This window comes from Mauremys mutica, chromosome 1 (genome assembly GCF_020497125.1).
Source record: "Mauremys mutica isolate MM-2020 ecotype Southern chromosome 1, ASM2049712v1, whole genome shotgun sequence".
In the NCBI taxonomy this organism is placed as follows: domain Eukaryota; kingdom Metazoa; phylum Chordata; order Testudines; family Geoemydidae; genus Mauremys; species Mauremys mutica.
The window spans coordinates 363,394,331-363,411,193 of record NC_059072.1 but is presented as its reverse complement, the minus strand read 5'-3'; the positions used below and the strand labels follow the sequence as shown (position 1 = coordinate 363,411,193).

The 16,863-nt window shown below is 45.1% G+C and overlaps 2 protein-coding genes across 2 annotated transcripts; both read left to right on the top strand.

Annotated features, from left to right (window-relative positions):
• Nucleotides 1–295: 295 nt before the first annotated feature.
• LOC123364544 (olfactory receptor 52N2-like) lies at nucleotides 296–1,252 on the top strand. Its single transcript, XM_045006763.1, has one exon. It carries the CDS (start codon nucleotides 296–298, stop codon nucleotides 1,250–1,252), a length of 957 nt encoding a protein of 318 aa, XP_044862698.1.
• Nucleotides 1,253–14,303: 13,051 nt separating this feature from the next.
• Nucleotides 14,304–15,275, top strand: LOC123362374 (olfactory receptor 52E2-like). The gene has a single exon (XM_045002734.1). The coding sequence runs from the start codon at nucleotides 14,304–14,306 to the stop codon at nucleotides 15,273–15,275; it is 972 nt and encodes a 323-aa protein (XP_044858669.1).
• The last annotated feature ends 1,588 nt before the right edge of the window (nucleotides 15,276–16,863 follow it).

Genomic DNA, 16,863 nt, shown 5'->3' with positions numbered 1-16,863 from the left:
CTGTCCTGAGCTCATACAATTAAATTAGGACTTTGATGGCAAAATTGCCTCATGCATGCCGATTGGAGAGAAAAGCTCAAACTCCTCAAACACCTTCTCTGGACTTCACTTTGGCCTAAATAATCTGGTGCCATCTGTAAATGTTGCCCCCTCACTGCTCACCCTCTTTTCTAGATTCTTAATAACCCTAACCCTACTATTTGTTATAAAATTTGTAACCCCCCCATTGCTGTGCTTAACTCCCTTCACAGGAACCTTGAGCATTTCTGAGCGTGATCAACACATCGACCACCTCATGGCAGCTTTCAACCTCACCCCCTCTGACCCTTCAACGTTCACACTAACTGGCATCCCTGGCCTGGAAGCTTTTCACATCTGGATTTCCATCCCTTTCACTATGTTCTATATTATTGGCCTGTTGGGAAATTTCATGCTTCTGTTTGTTGTGCGCAAAGAGCAGACCCTGCACAAGCCGATGTACCTGCTGCTCTGCCTGCTGGCAGTCACTGAAATTGGCACATCTACGTCCATTGTGCCAAATGCACTGTGTATATTTTGGTTCAATTTGAAAGCCATTACTGTAGGAGGCTGCCTCACTCAGATGTTCCTCATTCACGCAGGTTCTGCTATGCACTCAGCTGTCCTTGTGACAATGGCCTTTGATCGCTATGTTGCCATATGTAACCCTCTGAGATACACCTCCATCCTCACCAACACACGAATAGCTAAGCTAGGGCTCGTGGGTTTGATAAGAGCTGTTCTCTTCATTCTGCCCCTGCCCCTGCTCCTGAGCAGGCAGCCATTCTGTGCCAACCACATTATCCCCCACACGTACTGCGACCACATGGCTGTGGCAAAGATGTCGTGTGGGGACATCACAGTCAACAGGACATATGGCTTGGTGCTACCATTTGTATTCAATGGATCAGACCTGACGCTCATTGCCCTGTCCTATGGCCTGATCATCAGGGCCGTCCTCAGAATCTCCTCCAAGGAAGCCCACCAGAAAGCCCTCAGCACCTGTACAGCCCACATCTGTGTGATGTTCATGTCCTATCCTTCCTTCTTCTTCTCCACTCTGACATACCGGTTCGGTCAGGGCATTGCTCCCCACATTCATATCATCTTGGCCAACCTCTATTTCCTCATCCCCACCATGCTCAACCCTATCATTTATGGGGTCAAAAACAAAGAGCTTCGTGAGAAAGTGGGCAAATACACCTGCAGAATGTACTCACCTGGGGGCCACTGACTTTAATCGTGTGTGACAAGAGGGGGACAGGATACTTCCTTGTCCATCATGATCTGTCCCAGTATGGCTGAGCTCAGCATTGTGGAAATTTAAAGTCTGAGAAGCTCCTCACACCTAATGTCTTACCATTCCATCACGAAGTACCAAGCTCTCTCCGTTGCTGAGTTTCCACTCTCTGACCATCACCTGATCTCCTTTAGCATCACCCATCAGCCTCCACCTCCACATACCCTGTCACTCGGCCTTTCTGTGACTTCAAGATCATGAGAAGATACTACAGGTTTTTGAAGGAAGGTGGCTTTCCATTAGAGCCTGTTTGAACAGGTTTCTTGATCAGTTCGACGAACTGAAGCTACGCTTTCTGATAGCCGAAGACAAGGAAAGCAAGTGCAATGCTGGACTTTTTAAACATATGTACAGTGATCTGATGAGCAAAATTTTTTCTGATTTTTCTATGTCCAATCCTTCAGGAAGGATAAACCAAAAGTTTCCATTGGAAAGTGCTAATACAGGAAAGCTGCTGCAGAAATTGAGGACATTCTACTAGAGCTGATTGGTGAGAGTTGTGAAACTGTGTGTTTTTGAGAACTGGACTTTGTTACCCTGGATTTGAGGGTGTGTGTACTCCAGAATGTGATCAAGCCAATTGCAACCATATGATTTGCATTCAGCCACTAGAAATTAATAAAATAGTACGCCACATAGTTTGGAGTTAATTGGAAAGCCGGGTTTTAGATTCAAGGTCAAAATCTAGCTGACAGTTTCTGCTAATCAGAATCGGAGGAGTGGACAGAAATGTAAATAAGTGAGAATGAAAGAAGATAAATGGATGAAAACCTTGAGTCTAGATACCTCTGATATTAGAAGTGTATTGAAAGTTAGGAAAAGTGATGATTGAGTAGGGGTCACCATGACCTATGTGTTTTGTACAAGTTATAAAAGATTACTAATATAGTCACTTTTGCCATTGTTTTGTGGAGACCTTACGCAGAAAAAACAAGTAGATCCATTTTGGGTTGAAAGTCTTGAACACATTAATTCCATTGGGAAGAAAGACCTTAGTGAACTTAGCAACAGCAATGAAAGACCAAACAAGCCACCTTTTAGCAACGCTGCAGTTCAAAGAATGTTTTCTAGGAAGAACTTGATAAAAACAAACCTGTGCAACAAGATGCAAGAGGAATTTTAAAAAACAAACAAACATTCTTCATGTTTTTATTGGTATGCATGCTGTGATAAATGTAAGTGGGGTGGCAGGTAGCTCCATTTTATGGACACCCAGCCACCCAGTAGTTATAAAATCCCTCTTAGTAGCTGTTCTTGAATTGCTTTACTCGTAAAGGGTTAAAAAGTCTCACTGCTATGCATAGGTAAAAAAAGGTGAGTGGGCACCTGGCCAAAAGAGCCAATGGGAAGGCTAGAACTTTTTAACATTGAAACAAGACTCCCCTTTTGTCTGTCTGTGGTTGTTTCCCCAGGGGGAGGTGAACAGAGCAGCAGCTATGCTGTCAGAAGCTTGGGGCCAGGTATGAAAAATCCTTGGTATCATACCTAGAAACTACCCATTTGAATCCCCAGATATGTAAGTAGATGAGGAAATGTCTAGGAAGACACAATTAAATGTATCTCTTTATGGCTTGTGGACTCCTCTGTGCTAACCCCAGGTGCTTTTATTTTGCTTGTAACCTTTAGGCGGGACCATGAGAAAGCTATTATTGGTGCTTAATCCTTGTACTTACTCTTTTGGCAAATGCCTGAGTTTCCAAATGTATTTTCTTTCTTCTTTTTTTTTTTAAATAAATTTACCTTTTTTAAGAACAGGATTGAATTTCTGTGTCTTAAGAGGTTGAGCACATGTTTTTTTAGTTAGCTGGTGTGGTGAAAACAGCTGATTTCCTTTTTTTTTCTTTCTCAGCTCTTCTCTGGGCGGAGCGGGAGGGGGGGGGATGAAAGGCCTTGAGGGTACCCCACAGGAAGGAATTTCCAAATGCGCCTTTCTGGACTCTCAAAGGGGTTCTGCACTTGGGTGGTGGCAGCATCTACCCATCCAAGGTCAGAGAAAAGCTGTAACCTTGGGAGTTTAATACCAGCTGGGAGTGGCCAGTATTAATTTTTAGAATCCTTGTGGGCCCCCAACTTCTGCACTCGAAGTGCCAGAGTGGGGAATCAGCCTTGACATGGTGGCAGAGCGGTGGGTTCATTTTGAACCAGAGGCACAGACATCAGGATTTTAAAAGGACACATGTTTCCTTTTTGCAGTCTGCAAAGCCAGGGAGGTTTTCTTTTCTTTTCTTTTCTTTGCTGCCTGAGGGGGAACAGGCACAAAAAGGGTTCAGCCTGCCAAGACAGGGAGTCAAACAAGCAATTTTTTTTTCTAGCTTCATGGCAATGAAATAGCTAGGCTAGAGTAGGGCAGCTCTGTGCACAAGGTTGCAGTCAGGCACCGAAACCCTAGAGCAACCAGTCTTCTCAAAGCGGCACGCCATGAAGAAGACAGACCCACATCAAGCCCAGAGATCCAGCTCCATAAAAGAAATGCAGGGAGGGGATGGGGGACTGGAGATTTCTCCGGAGGGAATGGTCAGCCCTCCCCAACCTGAGATCCAGGTGCCAAGATGAAGGGATGCCCTTAACCCAGACCAAGTTCTAACTGCAGAAGACAGGAATTTCCTCCTAGAGATGAAGCATTTGGAAGTGGAAGCGGAGGAGAAGCGCTTGGAGGTGGAAGCAAAGGTGAATCACTTGGAGGCGGAGGAGAGGAGCAAGGTGAATCACTTGGAGGCGGAAATGGAGGTGAAGCGTTTAGAAGCAGAGACAGAGCTGAAGTGCTTAGAGCTAGAGAGGGCTAACTAGGTCAGCCAGGTTGCCCTAAAAGTCTTCCTCCAGGTACCATTCCCCATTCCAAAAATTCCCCACATACAAGGTAGGCAATGTTACAGAGGCCTTCTTAGGAAATTTTGAAAAGGCCTGCCTTAGGTACAACACCCCTATAGATCAGTGTATGGTGGAGCTGAGGCCACAACTCAGTGGACCCTTAGCAGAGGTGGCAGCTGAAATCCATAAAGAACATATGAACGAGTACAAACTTTTTAAACAAAAGGCCAGAATTAGGATGGGGCTAACCACCAGTCCCTGGTGGACCCCAAATTCATCAACTCAGAGGCCCAAGTAATGGTGCAACCCTTTAAGGCCAACTCTTTTAACTTGCCTACAGCCAAGTTGCATGTCCAGTACAAGGGCTTGTCAGGAATATGGACTTTTGCAGTCTATCAGGATTATCCCATTACCTGCTGCTGGGAGAAGAGTTAGCCGATCATGTGAGGCTAAAAAAAGGGTGGGGATGGTCACCCCACATCCATGCTAAACAGGCTTCCACACCTAACTCCATTCCTAAACCAGGACCCAGTTAGGACGTCTCCTAATATCCAACCTAAACTGCCGTTGCTGCAATTTAAGCCCATTGCTTCTTGTCCTAGCCTCAGAGTTTAAGAAGAACAATTTTTCTCCCTCCTCCTTGTAGCAAACTTTTATATACTTTAAAACTGTTATCATGTCCCCCCTCAGTCTTCTCTTCTCCAGACTAAACAAACACATTTTTTTTTCAATTTTCCCTCTAGACCTTTAATCATTTTTGTTGCTATTCTCTGGACTGTCTCTAATTTGTCCACATCTTTCCTGAAATGTGATGCCCAGAACTGGACACAATACTCCACCTGAGGCCTAATCAATGTGGAGTAGAGTGGAAGAATTATATCCTAGCAACCCTACAATTATATGCATTGGCTAAATATTCACCACAGGATCAGGCTTGGGAAATACCTTCCATCATGGCATGACTCTAGAGGGGTAAGGAAAACCTGTGACAAAGGAACCCCTAAAAATGGCAATCCTGGATGAGATCAATGGTCCATCTAGCCCAGTATCCTGTCTTCTGACAGTGGCCAATGCCAGGTGCTTCATAGGAAATGAAAAGAACAGGGAATCATAAAGTGATCCATCCACTGTCGCCCCTTCCCAAGTTCTGGCAAACAGAGGCTAGGGACACCATCCCTGCCCATCCTGACTAATAGCCATGGATGGACTTAACTTCCAAGAACTCTTTGGACCTATCCTATGGAACTCTTTGCCAGAGGATGTTGTGAACGCCAAGACTGTAATAGGTTGTCAAAGGCACAAGGGCAGTAGACATAAGAGTCCCACTAAATGCAGATGAACGTTGGACACCTAACTCACAGCAGTGCCTCTGAACATCTCCCTCCACCCTCCCTCTCCTAATTACAGCCTATGCAGTGACTCTAGCAGTCCCCAGGCCTCAGGGCACATGCTGATCACTGAAGGGGCTCTGGAAGCTGCTCCTGCCCATGGCACGATATCACCCTATGGCAGGGTTATGACTAAGCAGGGGCAATCAGATGGGATGGGCTATTGTTCAGTGTTGGAAACACGGATGTGCAAGAGCCTTTCCATGTGCATGTTGCATTATCATGGATTCAGGGCAGGGCTCGTCAGCCGGGAGGGGAGGAGGAGATACTCAGATTCTATGACAATGGCAGCAACACAGAAATGCTGATAGATAAATAAGTACGTCTAAGCCTTGGCTCCTTCTTTACTTTCCGGTGTTTCAGTGTTTCAACCAAGTCTACAAGACTGAATTTGCCCTGACAATCTGAGCCTCTGTTATCGGAGAATCATTTCTTCACTCCCGGGGGAGGCTCTCAGGCTGAAATTCTGCAGGGTCTATTTTCTGCTCTTCTCACTGCTCATGGAGCCGAGGGAATTGTCTGGGAGACCAGGCCAACCTGAGAGTCTGCAGGGACTGTACAGGGGAATCATAAAGGTTGCTGTCCAACACAGTGAGTGTCAGACATTTGAGATTCATACACTGATTCTTGGGGCTCTGCCTTCCTGTCGCCGTAAGGAGATTTCCTTTCTTTCCTGAGTGGGATTTTGGTGAGTTACCAGTTTCTGCACTAAAGTTAGAACTAAGAGGTCGAGGGTTCAAGTAAAAAATCATCTGGGCAGGAATTTAGACAAATATTTATTTTTAAGATCAGTTCCTTGTCTCTTACTGTGTCCTTCTGTCTGTCTCAGTAGCTTCCTTTTTTGGTTTATGTGGATTTTCCTCTGGTTTGCTCAAGTTTTCCAATTCAGCGGTTTCATTGCATGGTTAAGAAGTGCAGCCAAAGCCCCTGCAGTGGGTATCTGTGTTACCAGAGAGTTCACAACAAGAATGGGCCACACACTGGCCAGCTTCTGCCCTCACAATTCTGCCTTCACTGGGTCACTCCAGATTGACACTGGTCTCCCTGAGAGAAATAACAGGGCCCACGTGTTTTGAAATCCCCATCTTTCATGCCCAGTCTCAGAGCACCACATGGACTGTGGGTTTCCTTCAGCCTCTTTCAGTGCCGTACAGAACAGCGCTCTCTGTAGCAGGACGTGAAGCTGTGATTTTCCTAGCTCGGAGCCAAAACGTAAACACTAAGGGTGAAATCTTGGTCCCATTGAGTTCAGTGGTAAAACTCACAATACGGCCGGGAGTTCACTCTAAATCCACATGTAGGGTCTTAAATAAATAGCCTGATTTATTGGCTATTGGCGGTTGTGGGGGCAGGCAGGGGGTACATGGACAGGTGGGCAGTGCTGGGGGTTATGGGGCAGGCAGGGGGTATACACAGAGAAGCGGCAGCACTGGGGGTTGTGATGCAGGAAGGGGGTGTTCTCAGACAGGAAGGCAGCGCTGGGGGTTGTGAGGGTAGGGAGCGGGGTGTACATGGACAGGCAGGCAGCCTGTGATTTGTGGTCAAAGGCCAGCACTGGAGCCTTTCCTGACCCCAAGTGCATGTGGGCTGGTCTCAAGGTTTCTTTTCCCTGGCATGAACTGCAGCTCGCATGTCACAACCTTCACTCCAGTTGTTCTTATTCAATGTTATTTATGTAACTTCAGGCATTTCACTGGTGGAAAGAACCACTGATCTTTGCTCCTCAACTGGTTGAATCTCCCAGCGTATTCTTCCCCCCTATGTGCACTCTCCTTCCCCATCCCAGGCTGCCCCGATTCCAAAAGCACTCTGGTTGCTGTGCTTAGATGTTGGGCTGCGTGTGCGTGTTCTCCCTGTGTCCTGTCCCAGCTCTGCACAGACAGCTGGCACGGCAGACCTTGAGCGAACCGCCCAATGACCACAAGATCTGCTAAGGTACGAAGGCACCCAGCCAGCTTTATTGTGGATGAAGCACGGTACTAGTATCCCGCAGACTCTACCGGGCCACTAATACACGTATGCAAGTAATAATGGACCAGCTCAGTGAATGGCGGGACTTTGTGTTCCAGCCTAGACTGGACAAAGACACTCCCTCTGAGATACATCTTTGTACCCCGATACAAACAGGTTACATACTGCCACTCTGACATAGTTAGTTACTGCCCCCTGATGTGGCTAGTTATCACCCATCTCTTTGTACATGTTGGTTTTTCAAAACATCTTTATTATGTACTGTCATCCTGACTTTATCTTTTAGGAGCGGTCAGTGTGTTCCTGTTATCCTTGGGGAATGTTTTTGTATCATCCTTGATATTTGCATGTTCTGATACCACTTGGTATCGGGATGTGTTTGCGTGAGTACTCTGTGCCTAGCACTTCTTAGGAATGTCTATTTCTGCAGTATCAGCCCTGTTCTTGCCAGATTCTGTGAGCAGGGCCTGTCTCTTGCTCACAGATTGTCTTTGCTTTATATCAGTAAAGATTTGACTACTACTTTAGCCCAGGCCTCAGGCCTCATACCAGGCCTCAGGGCTTATATTTCAAGCTGTCTCCATACTATATTCCCCCACTTTTTGTCTTTTTATGGGGAGGATGTTTACCCATCATCTCCGAAAAGCATAATGCCTGGACTGAAGATGGCCCACTGGGCTAAACATTGTTATGTGGCCACCTTACTTTCCCATCCACACAGTCATGCCCCATCTGTGCCTTAGTCTGCATATTACCTTGTACGACTGATGGACAGATTTTATTTTCCAAATGTTTTTAGTCACTCATAGTAGACCTGGGAATGTTAGACTGAGGAATGTAGTTTTATGATTGAGCCTTGGGGGCTCTTTTAGCTAATTAATATGTATGGGTAATATGGATATGGTGTATATATGTGTATGTTACATATGGGTATGTGTGCGTACATCGGACAGCACTTTATATCCAAGCATAACAATCCTTTTCCAGTCTGGGTGGCGTAGTTTGGCACTTGTGGTACTGCAGATAGCAACACAGTCCCATTAGGGCACTTACAGTTACCCTGAATTATTATTGGTAGTAGGCTGAGTGTTCTGAAATACTGGGATAGACATTGTTATAGTGTGTCTCACAGTGTTGTGTGTAGGAGAAGTAAAGCAGAAATGTGGAGTAGTGACATTACAAATGAGGCCTTTATATATATATGTGTGTCTCGCAATTAGTTACTACACGGTACTGTCCATTCATGTTGTAGGTTACCCTCACTGCTTGTTGTTACCCTCTGGTAAACTTTACTGGGGAAGAAGCAGGAACGGCTTCTCTGTTCCATGGGTTGCATGCATCTGTGATACACCCATAGCTGACATAGATCCAGTTGTTTTGTATGGATGCTGTTTTTCAGATAACAGTAACCAATTTATTAAATATTGCTGTGTTGGGATTTAGTGTTGATACCCAGATACTGAACAAGATTGTTTTGAATAACATGTGCCTTAATAAGGACTCAGTGTCACTGACCCCAAAGCGTGACTGGTACTACAGGGACTTTGTTTACCCAATTTGTAATTACAATGTAACTTATTTTTTTTAACAATAGTTTTTTCCATGCCTTCATGTTGTTTGCTGCCATTTGTTTGTTGAGTTTTACTTGTGTGTTGGTTAAACAGGTTAGCAATGTTATACACATTGTAAATGATGTACAGCAATAATACAATACAGCAATAGCACAGTAATACAACAATAATACAGTTGCTTTTATATAGTAGACATGTTAAACTTATCTGACAGTAGTTTCTAGCTGATTGCCAAATTCATTGTCTGTAGATGGTATATAAAATTGTCTATATACCGTATGTTTGTACTACAGTCACCGGTGTCTTCTCCATGCTGCCCAGTCATCCCTGGCTCCCACAACCTCTGAACTGCCCCACGCTCCCCACAGCTCTTCCTCTGCAGGGGGTGAGGTGCCTCCTGTCACACCTGCTCCCTTCACCGAGGGCAGATCAGTGACTGTGTCTCACTGGTGAGAAATCTCACACAGAGAAAGGCAAATGCCGGGGCACCTGTGATGCTGCTCTTGGTGCACCCATACACACTGTGTGTGGCTTCAGGGACTGCTACACAGGAACAACTAGCAAGCTGAGATGTTTGAATGTGATATAATGAGAGCTGCCAACTCTGGAACATGTAAGGGCCGAGATAAATACAGCTGCCATGTGCAGGAACCACTGGCTGCTGCCTAAAACAATGGGCCACCGCAACACAGACGTTAAACCCAGGAGCAGGTCATGTTCATAGATTCCAAGGTAGAAGGAATCATTGTGATCATTTTGTCTGGATACCACAGGTCAGAGAATTTCCCCAGGACTGAAGCCAGGACTCTCTGCGATCATTTGTGAGCTGTTAGCCATTCACAGTGACACTTGTACATTCATTCCTCAGTGCGGAGATTTTGTGGGGTCAGGTCATTTTTTTTCTCACCTAAAATATTCGTCCATGCAGTGTGCTACCAGACCCATCAACCTTGTGAAATACCCACCTAGTGTAACATTTTCAAAGCGCCGCAGTCACATGAGAATTTCTCCCCATAGGGCTACATTTACCATGGTCATGAACAGAAAAAATGCCGTCAGTAAGCTCAGGCACGAGCTTGCTGGCAAAACGCCTCCAGCTGACCCCTGGGGACATGTTCGGAGATTCCCAGGCCAGAAGAGACCATTGTGATCTTCTCGTTTGACTTTCTGTAGAGCAGCGTTTTTCAAAATTCGGGTCGTGACCCAGTACTGAGTCATGGCATGTCAGGCACTGGGTCGCTGAGGTCAGCACCGCCGACCGGGATGTTAAAAGTCCTGTCGGTGGTGCTGCCCAGCTAAGACAGGGTAGTGCCTACCTGCTCCGACACTGCACTACGCACCGGAAGTGGTGAGCAGTGGGTCCGGCTTCTAGGCAGGGGGGCCACAGGGTTCCTCATGCTGCCCCCATCCTGAGCACCGGCTCCGCACTCCCATTGGCTGATAACCAGCCAATGTGAGCTCAGGGGGGCAATGCTTGTGCACCTCTGCCTAGGAGCCGAGCCTGCTGCTGGCCACTTCAGGCGCAGCGTGGTCTGCGGTGCCAGAACAGGTGGGAAGCCTGCCTCTGGACCCCAGCTGCCCCACTGAGCGGGAGCTGCCGGAGTTAACTCCGTGCCTCAATCCCCTGCCCGAGCCCTGAGCCCCTCCCAAACCCAGAATCCCTTCTTGCACCCAAAAGTCCTCATCCCCATTCCCACCCCAGAGCCTGCACCCCCAGCCAGAGCCCTGACCCTCTCCTGAACCCCTGCCGCCCGCCCCAGCCCACAGCCGCCTTCCACACCTTGAACCCCTCATTCCCGGCCCCACCCCACAGCCCTCACCCCTCACCCCAACCCTCTGCCCCAGCCCTGAGCCCCTCCCACACCCCAAGCCCCTCAGCCCCAGCTCCGTTGGGTCACGGGCTGCCCATTAATTTCATTTGGTGGGCCCTAGTTCTTATATTATGGGAACAAGTAAATAACTTTTCCTTATTCACTTTCTCCACATCACTCATGATTTTATATACCTCTATCATATCCCCCCTTAGTCTGCTCTTTTCCAAGCTGAAAAGTCCTAGCCTCTTTAATCTCTCCTCATATGGGACCCATTCCAAACCCCTAATCATTTTAGTTGCCCTTCTCACCCTTTTCTAGTGCCAGTATATCTTTCTTGAGATGAGGAGACCACATCCGTACTCAGTATTCAAGATCTGGACATACCATGGATTTACATAAAGGCAATAAGATATTCTCCGTCTTAATCTCTATCCTTTTTTTTAATGATTCCTAACATCCTGTTTGCTTTTTTGACTGCTGCTGAACACTGCATGGACCTCTTCAGAGAACTATCCACGATGACTCCAAGATCTCTTTCCTGATTAATTGTAGCTAAATTAGCACCCATCGTATCATATGTATAGTTGGGGTTATTTTTTTTCCAACGTGCATTACTTTACATTTATCTACATTAAATTTCATTTGCCATTTTGTTGCCCAATCAGAAGCTTTGTTAAACCAAACAGATCAAGCTCCTTGAGTCTATCATAATAAAGCAGGTTTTCTAATCTTTTAATAATTCTTGTGACTCTTCTTCTCTGAAGCCTCTTCAATGTACCAACATCCATCTTTAATGGTGGACACCAGAACTGGACACAGGATTCCAGCGTCAGTCGCACTGGTGCAAATACAAAGGTAAAACAACTTCTCCACCTCTCCTTGAGATTCCTCTGGTTGTCATCCCAGGATTTCTTTAGCTATTTTGGCCACAAAGTCACACAGGGAGTTCATGTTTAGCTAATTATCCCTTCACGCCCCCAAATCTTGTTCAGAGTCATTGAGCTTCCCATGATAGAGTCGCCCATTGCGGAATCATCACCTACATTCTTTGTTCCTAGATGCAGATATCTACAAAACTATGTTAGAACACATATTGTTTGTTTCAACCCAGTTTACCAACCAATCGAGATTGCTCTGAATCAGTGATTTTTCCTCTTCATTATTTACAATCCCCCAATTTTTGAGTCATATGCAAAATTTATCATTATTCAGGCATGAGGGGGTAAGCGGCTGAGTTGCTGACACGTGTCTCTGCTTATAGTTGTCAGTTAACAACTGTAACTTATTGTGATGGGCAATAAGTCGAGCAATGCAAGTTTATTGATTGGTTCACCACTTCATCGATGGAAGTGGATAGACACCAGCCTTTGTAAACCTGAGCAGATTCACCAAACCCTTCGGCAAACTTCCTGGTAAAGATAAACAGTAAACCAAGTTTATTTACTACAAAAGATAGATTTTAAGTGATTATAAGGGATAGGCAAAAGGGATAGAGTTAGTTACCAAAATAAAATCTAAACTCTCAACCCTATTAGACTGGGCAACATCTAGATAAGCACTTTTTCTCATCCCACTGGATATTGCAGTTCATAATAAACAGGTTTCACCCTTGAAACCTGGGCCAGTCTCCTCTGTTGGAGTCTTCAGTCTTCTGAGCATCCTTACTGCTTACAACATAGGTCGGTCCGGGGAGGAGGGGAAGGAGAGAGGAGAAAAGGCTAAGTGTGGGGCCACTGTGTTCTGTTTTCTGTCCTTAGTCCATGTGCTTGGAGAACACAAGTCCAGGCATGTCTGGTTTTCATTGCTGAGTCACCAGACAAGGTTGAGCAATTCCCTTGATGTGGCCTTGTGCCTGATTCCCAACTTACAGCATAATTTAGTGACAACCATACAACAAAATCTCACAATTTCATATACCCTAAATATATACATATTTAGATAGAACAATGTCTTTTAGAATAGCATAACCCTTCCCCTGACACCTCTCATGGCACGCTTTATATGCAATATCACAATTATATATAAATGAGGAATATGGGGTTACCGGGCACTCCCCTCACAGACAGAGTACACACAGGTCTCAGACAAATCTGAGTGCCTGTAAGAAAGTGTCTTACCAAAAAATAAGGGAAGTAACAGAGGTACAGGCCTGTAGCCCTAAATACCAAGACCTCTGTGCCCTTCATGACCATTCTGTTCAACACAAAGTCATATCTCACCATGATAATATCTGTTTTCATGGGGAAAATTTGGCTTCTTTCCAACATGGGAATTGAATCGTAGATGAGACATATGGTCCATCTAGTCCAGTGTCCTTTCTCTGACAGTGACAGCCCCAGATGCTACAGAAGAAGGTGTAAGAAACCCAGCAGTGGGTGGATGGGGGGACCACCTAACCATCATGAGGATGTCTCCCTAATGCCTAACAGCTAGAGATTGGCTTGTACCCTGAAACACATGGGCACATAGGCTTTCCCAAATATTTATTTAGCTGTAACTATTATAACTAGATAGCCTCACTGTACATGCAAATGTCCAAACAGGTCCTGATTCTTGCTTAGCTCATGGACTCAACTACCTGTTATGGCAATGAGTTCTTCAGTCTGATTAAGCATTGAGTGAAAAAAGCAATCTTTTTTATCAGTTCTGTATTTGCCACGTTTCAGTGTAATTGAATGTCCTCTTGATCTTGTGTCATGAGGCAGGGAGAACGTATTCTCCATCTACTCTCTACCAGTCAGTATTTTATAGACTTTTTTCATATCCCCTCTTTTCTAAGGTAACAATCCCAGTCTTTTCAACCCTCTCCATATGAGAGTTTACCATGATCCTTGATTATTCTCATTGTCCTTCCCTGAACCCCTCTAGTTCTTCAATATCCTGTGTGAGAAGGGTGCTCAGTATTACAGAGAGGAGCCTAAAGGAGGGTGAAACATTGACTGATTGATCCCATGGCATTGTATTTTCTGTATGATTCCTCATCCCACTCCTCTTGGCACCCAAGGTTGTGCTTTGTTTTTGTCAATGCTTGCACTTTGAGCAAAGTTTCATAGAGCTGTGTAGACCAGGATCCTTCTCTTGAGTTCATATGGTAAAATTAGAACCTTGTAAGACATTGGAGTAGTTGAAGTTTTTCCCTCAATGGGCATGCACATTGCAGTTATTGACATCAAAGTTCATCTGCTATCATGCTGCCCATTCACCTGGTTGGTTAGCTCCCTCTGAGGACTTCTCTGGACTTGATTATGACCTAAAAAATGTGGTGCCTTCTGTAAACGTTGCCACTGCACTGCTCACCCCCTTTTCTAGATTATTAATAACTATAAAATATTTATCGTACTATTTGTTATATAGTGTGTAAGCTCCCTCATTATACTTCTCTCTCTTCAAAGGCACGTTGAACATTTCTGAGCCAGATCAATGCATCGACCTCATGGCATCTTTCAACCTCACCCCATCTGACGCGTCAACATTCATCCTAATGGGTATCCCTGGCCTGGAAACTGCCCATGTCCTGATTTCCATCCCTTTCTCTGTGTTCTACATTATCGTCCTGTTGGGAAATTTCATGGTTCTGTTTGTTGTAGGCAAAGAGCAGACCCTGCACAAGCCAATGTACCTGCTGATCTGCATGCTGGCGCTCACAGACATCGGCACATCTACTTCCATCATCCCTAAAGCACTGTGTATATTTTGGTTCAATTTGAAAGGCATTACTGTGGCTGGCTGCCTCACCCAGATGTTCTTCCTTCATGCGGTTTCTGTTATGCACTCAGGTGTCCTCGTGATAATGGCCTTTGATCGCTACATTGCCATATATAACCCTTTGAGTTATGCCACCATCCTAACCAACACACGGATAGCTAAGCTAGGGCTCGTGGGTTTGATAAGATCTGTTCTCTTCATTCTGCCTGCACCTCTGCTCCTCAGCAGGCAGCCATTCTGTGCAAACCACATTATCCCCCATACATACTGTGAGTACATAGCTGTGGCGAAGATGTCGTGTGGGGACATCACAGTCAACGGGACCTACAACTTGGTGATAGTGTTTGTAGTCATTGGGTTAGACCTGACGCTCATTGCCCTGTCCTATGGTCTGATCATCAGGGCCATCTTCAGAATCTCCTCCAAGAAATCCCACCAGAAAGCCCTCAACACCTGTACAGCCCACATCTGTGTGATTGTGACCTCTTATACTCCCTCTATCTTCTCTAACTTGACACATCAGTTCAGTCTGGGCTTCCCTCCCCATGTTCACATCATCTTGGCCAACCTCTATTTCCTCGTCCCCCCTATGCTCAACCCTGTCATTTATGGGGTCAAAACCAAAGAGCTTCGTGACAAAGTGGTTAAATACATCTACAGAATATTTTCACCAAGGGCCATTGACCTTAATTCTGCGTGACAAGATAAGGAAAGGATATCTCCTCATTAATCAAGGGTGCTCTGTCCAAGTTTGGCTGAGCTCATAATTGTGGATATTCACAGTCTGAAAAGTTCCTCACACCTAACATCTTATCACTCCATCGCCAAGCACTGCGCTCTCTTTTGCTGAGTTCCCTCTATCTGACCATCCCCTGACCTCTTTCAATGTCACCCGTCAGCCCCCAACCCTAGACACTCTCTCATTGGGACTTTCCATGCCTTCCAGACCTCAAGATAAGACTGCAGCTTTCTGAAGCAAGGTGGCTCTCCATTAGTTCCTGTGTGACAAATGGAAGATACACTTCCTGATAGCCAAGACAAATAAACAAAGTACAAATGCTGAACTTCTTTATCATATGTGCAGTGATGTGGTGAACAAAATCTGCCTGATTTTTGTACATCGAATAGTTCAGGAAGCCTGGATGATAAACCAAGTGTTTCAGTTTGAAAGTGCTAATACACAAAAGCTGCTGCAGGACTTGAGGACATTTTACTAAAGCTTATTGGTGAGAGTTGTGAAACTGTGCATTTTTGAGAATGAGACTGCTGTGCTAAACTACAACATCACCTTTGAGTCAAATTACTTACTGCTCTGCACAGTTGATTTTGGAGTTGCTTTTAGGTGTGGTTTTCAAAACACACACTAACCATTCCTGATGTTAAGAGTAGGTGTCAAGATTTCATCTTGGAGTTTGTGAAACATATGAAACAGGGATTGCCACCAAACATCCAGGTGGTTGAATCACTTGCAGTACTAAGTCTTTCACGACCTAGATTGGCTGATATCTCATTTTTGCCATTGTTTTGTGGAGACCTTGGACTGTTGGTGCAGCGGTGGAGAGTTTTGCTAATGGAGGAGCACTGGTCTCATATTCAGGACAGTCACGTTGTGCATGTTTGGGTTGAAGTTCTCAAACACACGGATGCCGCTGAGGACAAAGACTTTGGTGAACTTTGCTTATTTGCTCTTTTGTTTCTGTCACTACCTTTTAGCAATGCTGCAGTTGAAACTGTTTTCTCAAGTAAACTTGATAAAAACAAAACCGTGCAATAAGATGCAAGAGGAACTTTTAGAAAACATTCTTCATGTTAGTTTGTATATTGTTGACCTGAATTTATGGGCTAGTTTAATTACGGCTCACCAGTGATCTGATCAAAAGATATTTAGGTTCTTGTCCTAATTCAGGCTACAGGGTTAGAGAACTCAGGATGTTCAACAACATGAGCAGACTCTCAGGTTGTGTGTGGCAAGGAGACTTATACTGAGGACAATACCAGAATGTTAAGATCTTTATTAAAATGAATGAAAAATTAATCAAAGATATAAAACACAGAGTCACAAAGAAGCAATACAATTCTTGTTGGCATCCCATACTTAGCACACCAGCACAGCAACTAACAAGTGGTCATTTTAACCTACTCTCTCACTTGAGGGAGGGGTGACAAGTTCGATATGTTTCCTTCCTGGGGATACAAGTGTCGGTGGCAGTAATCACTGACTCATCTGTCGGGGGACTTGAAATCGCCGGATTTTGCGCCAGGTCCAGCATTTCATTAGGCTGGTAACA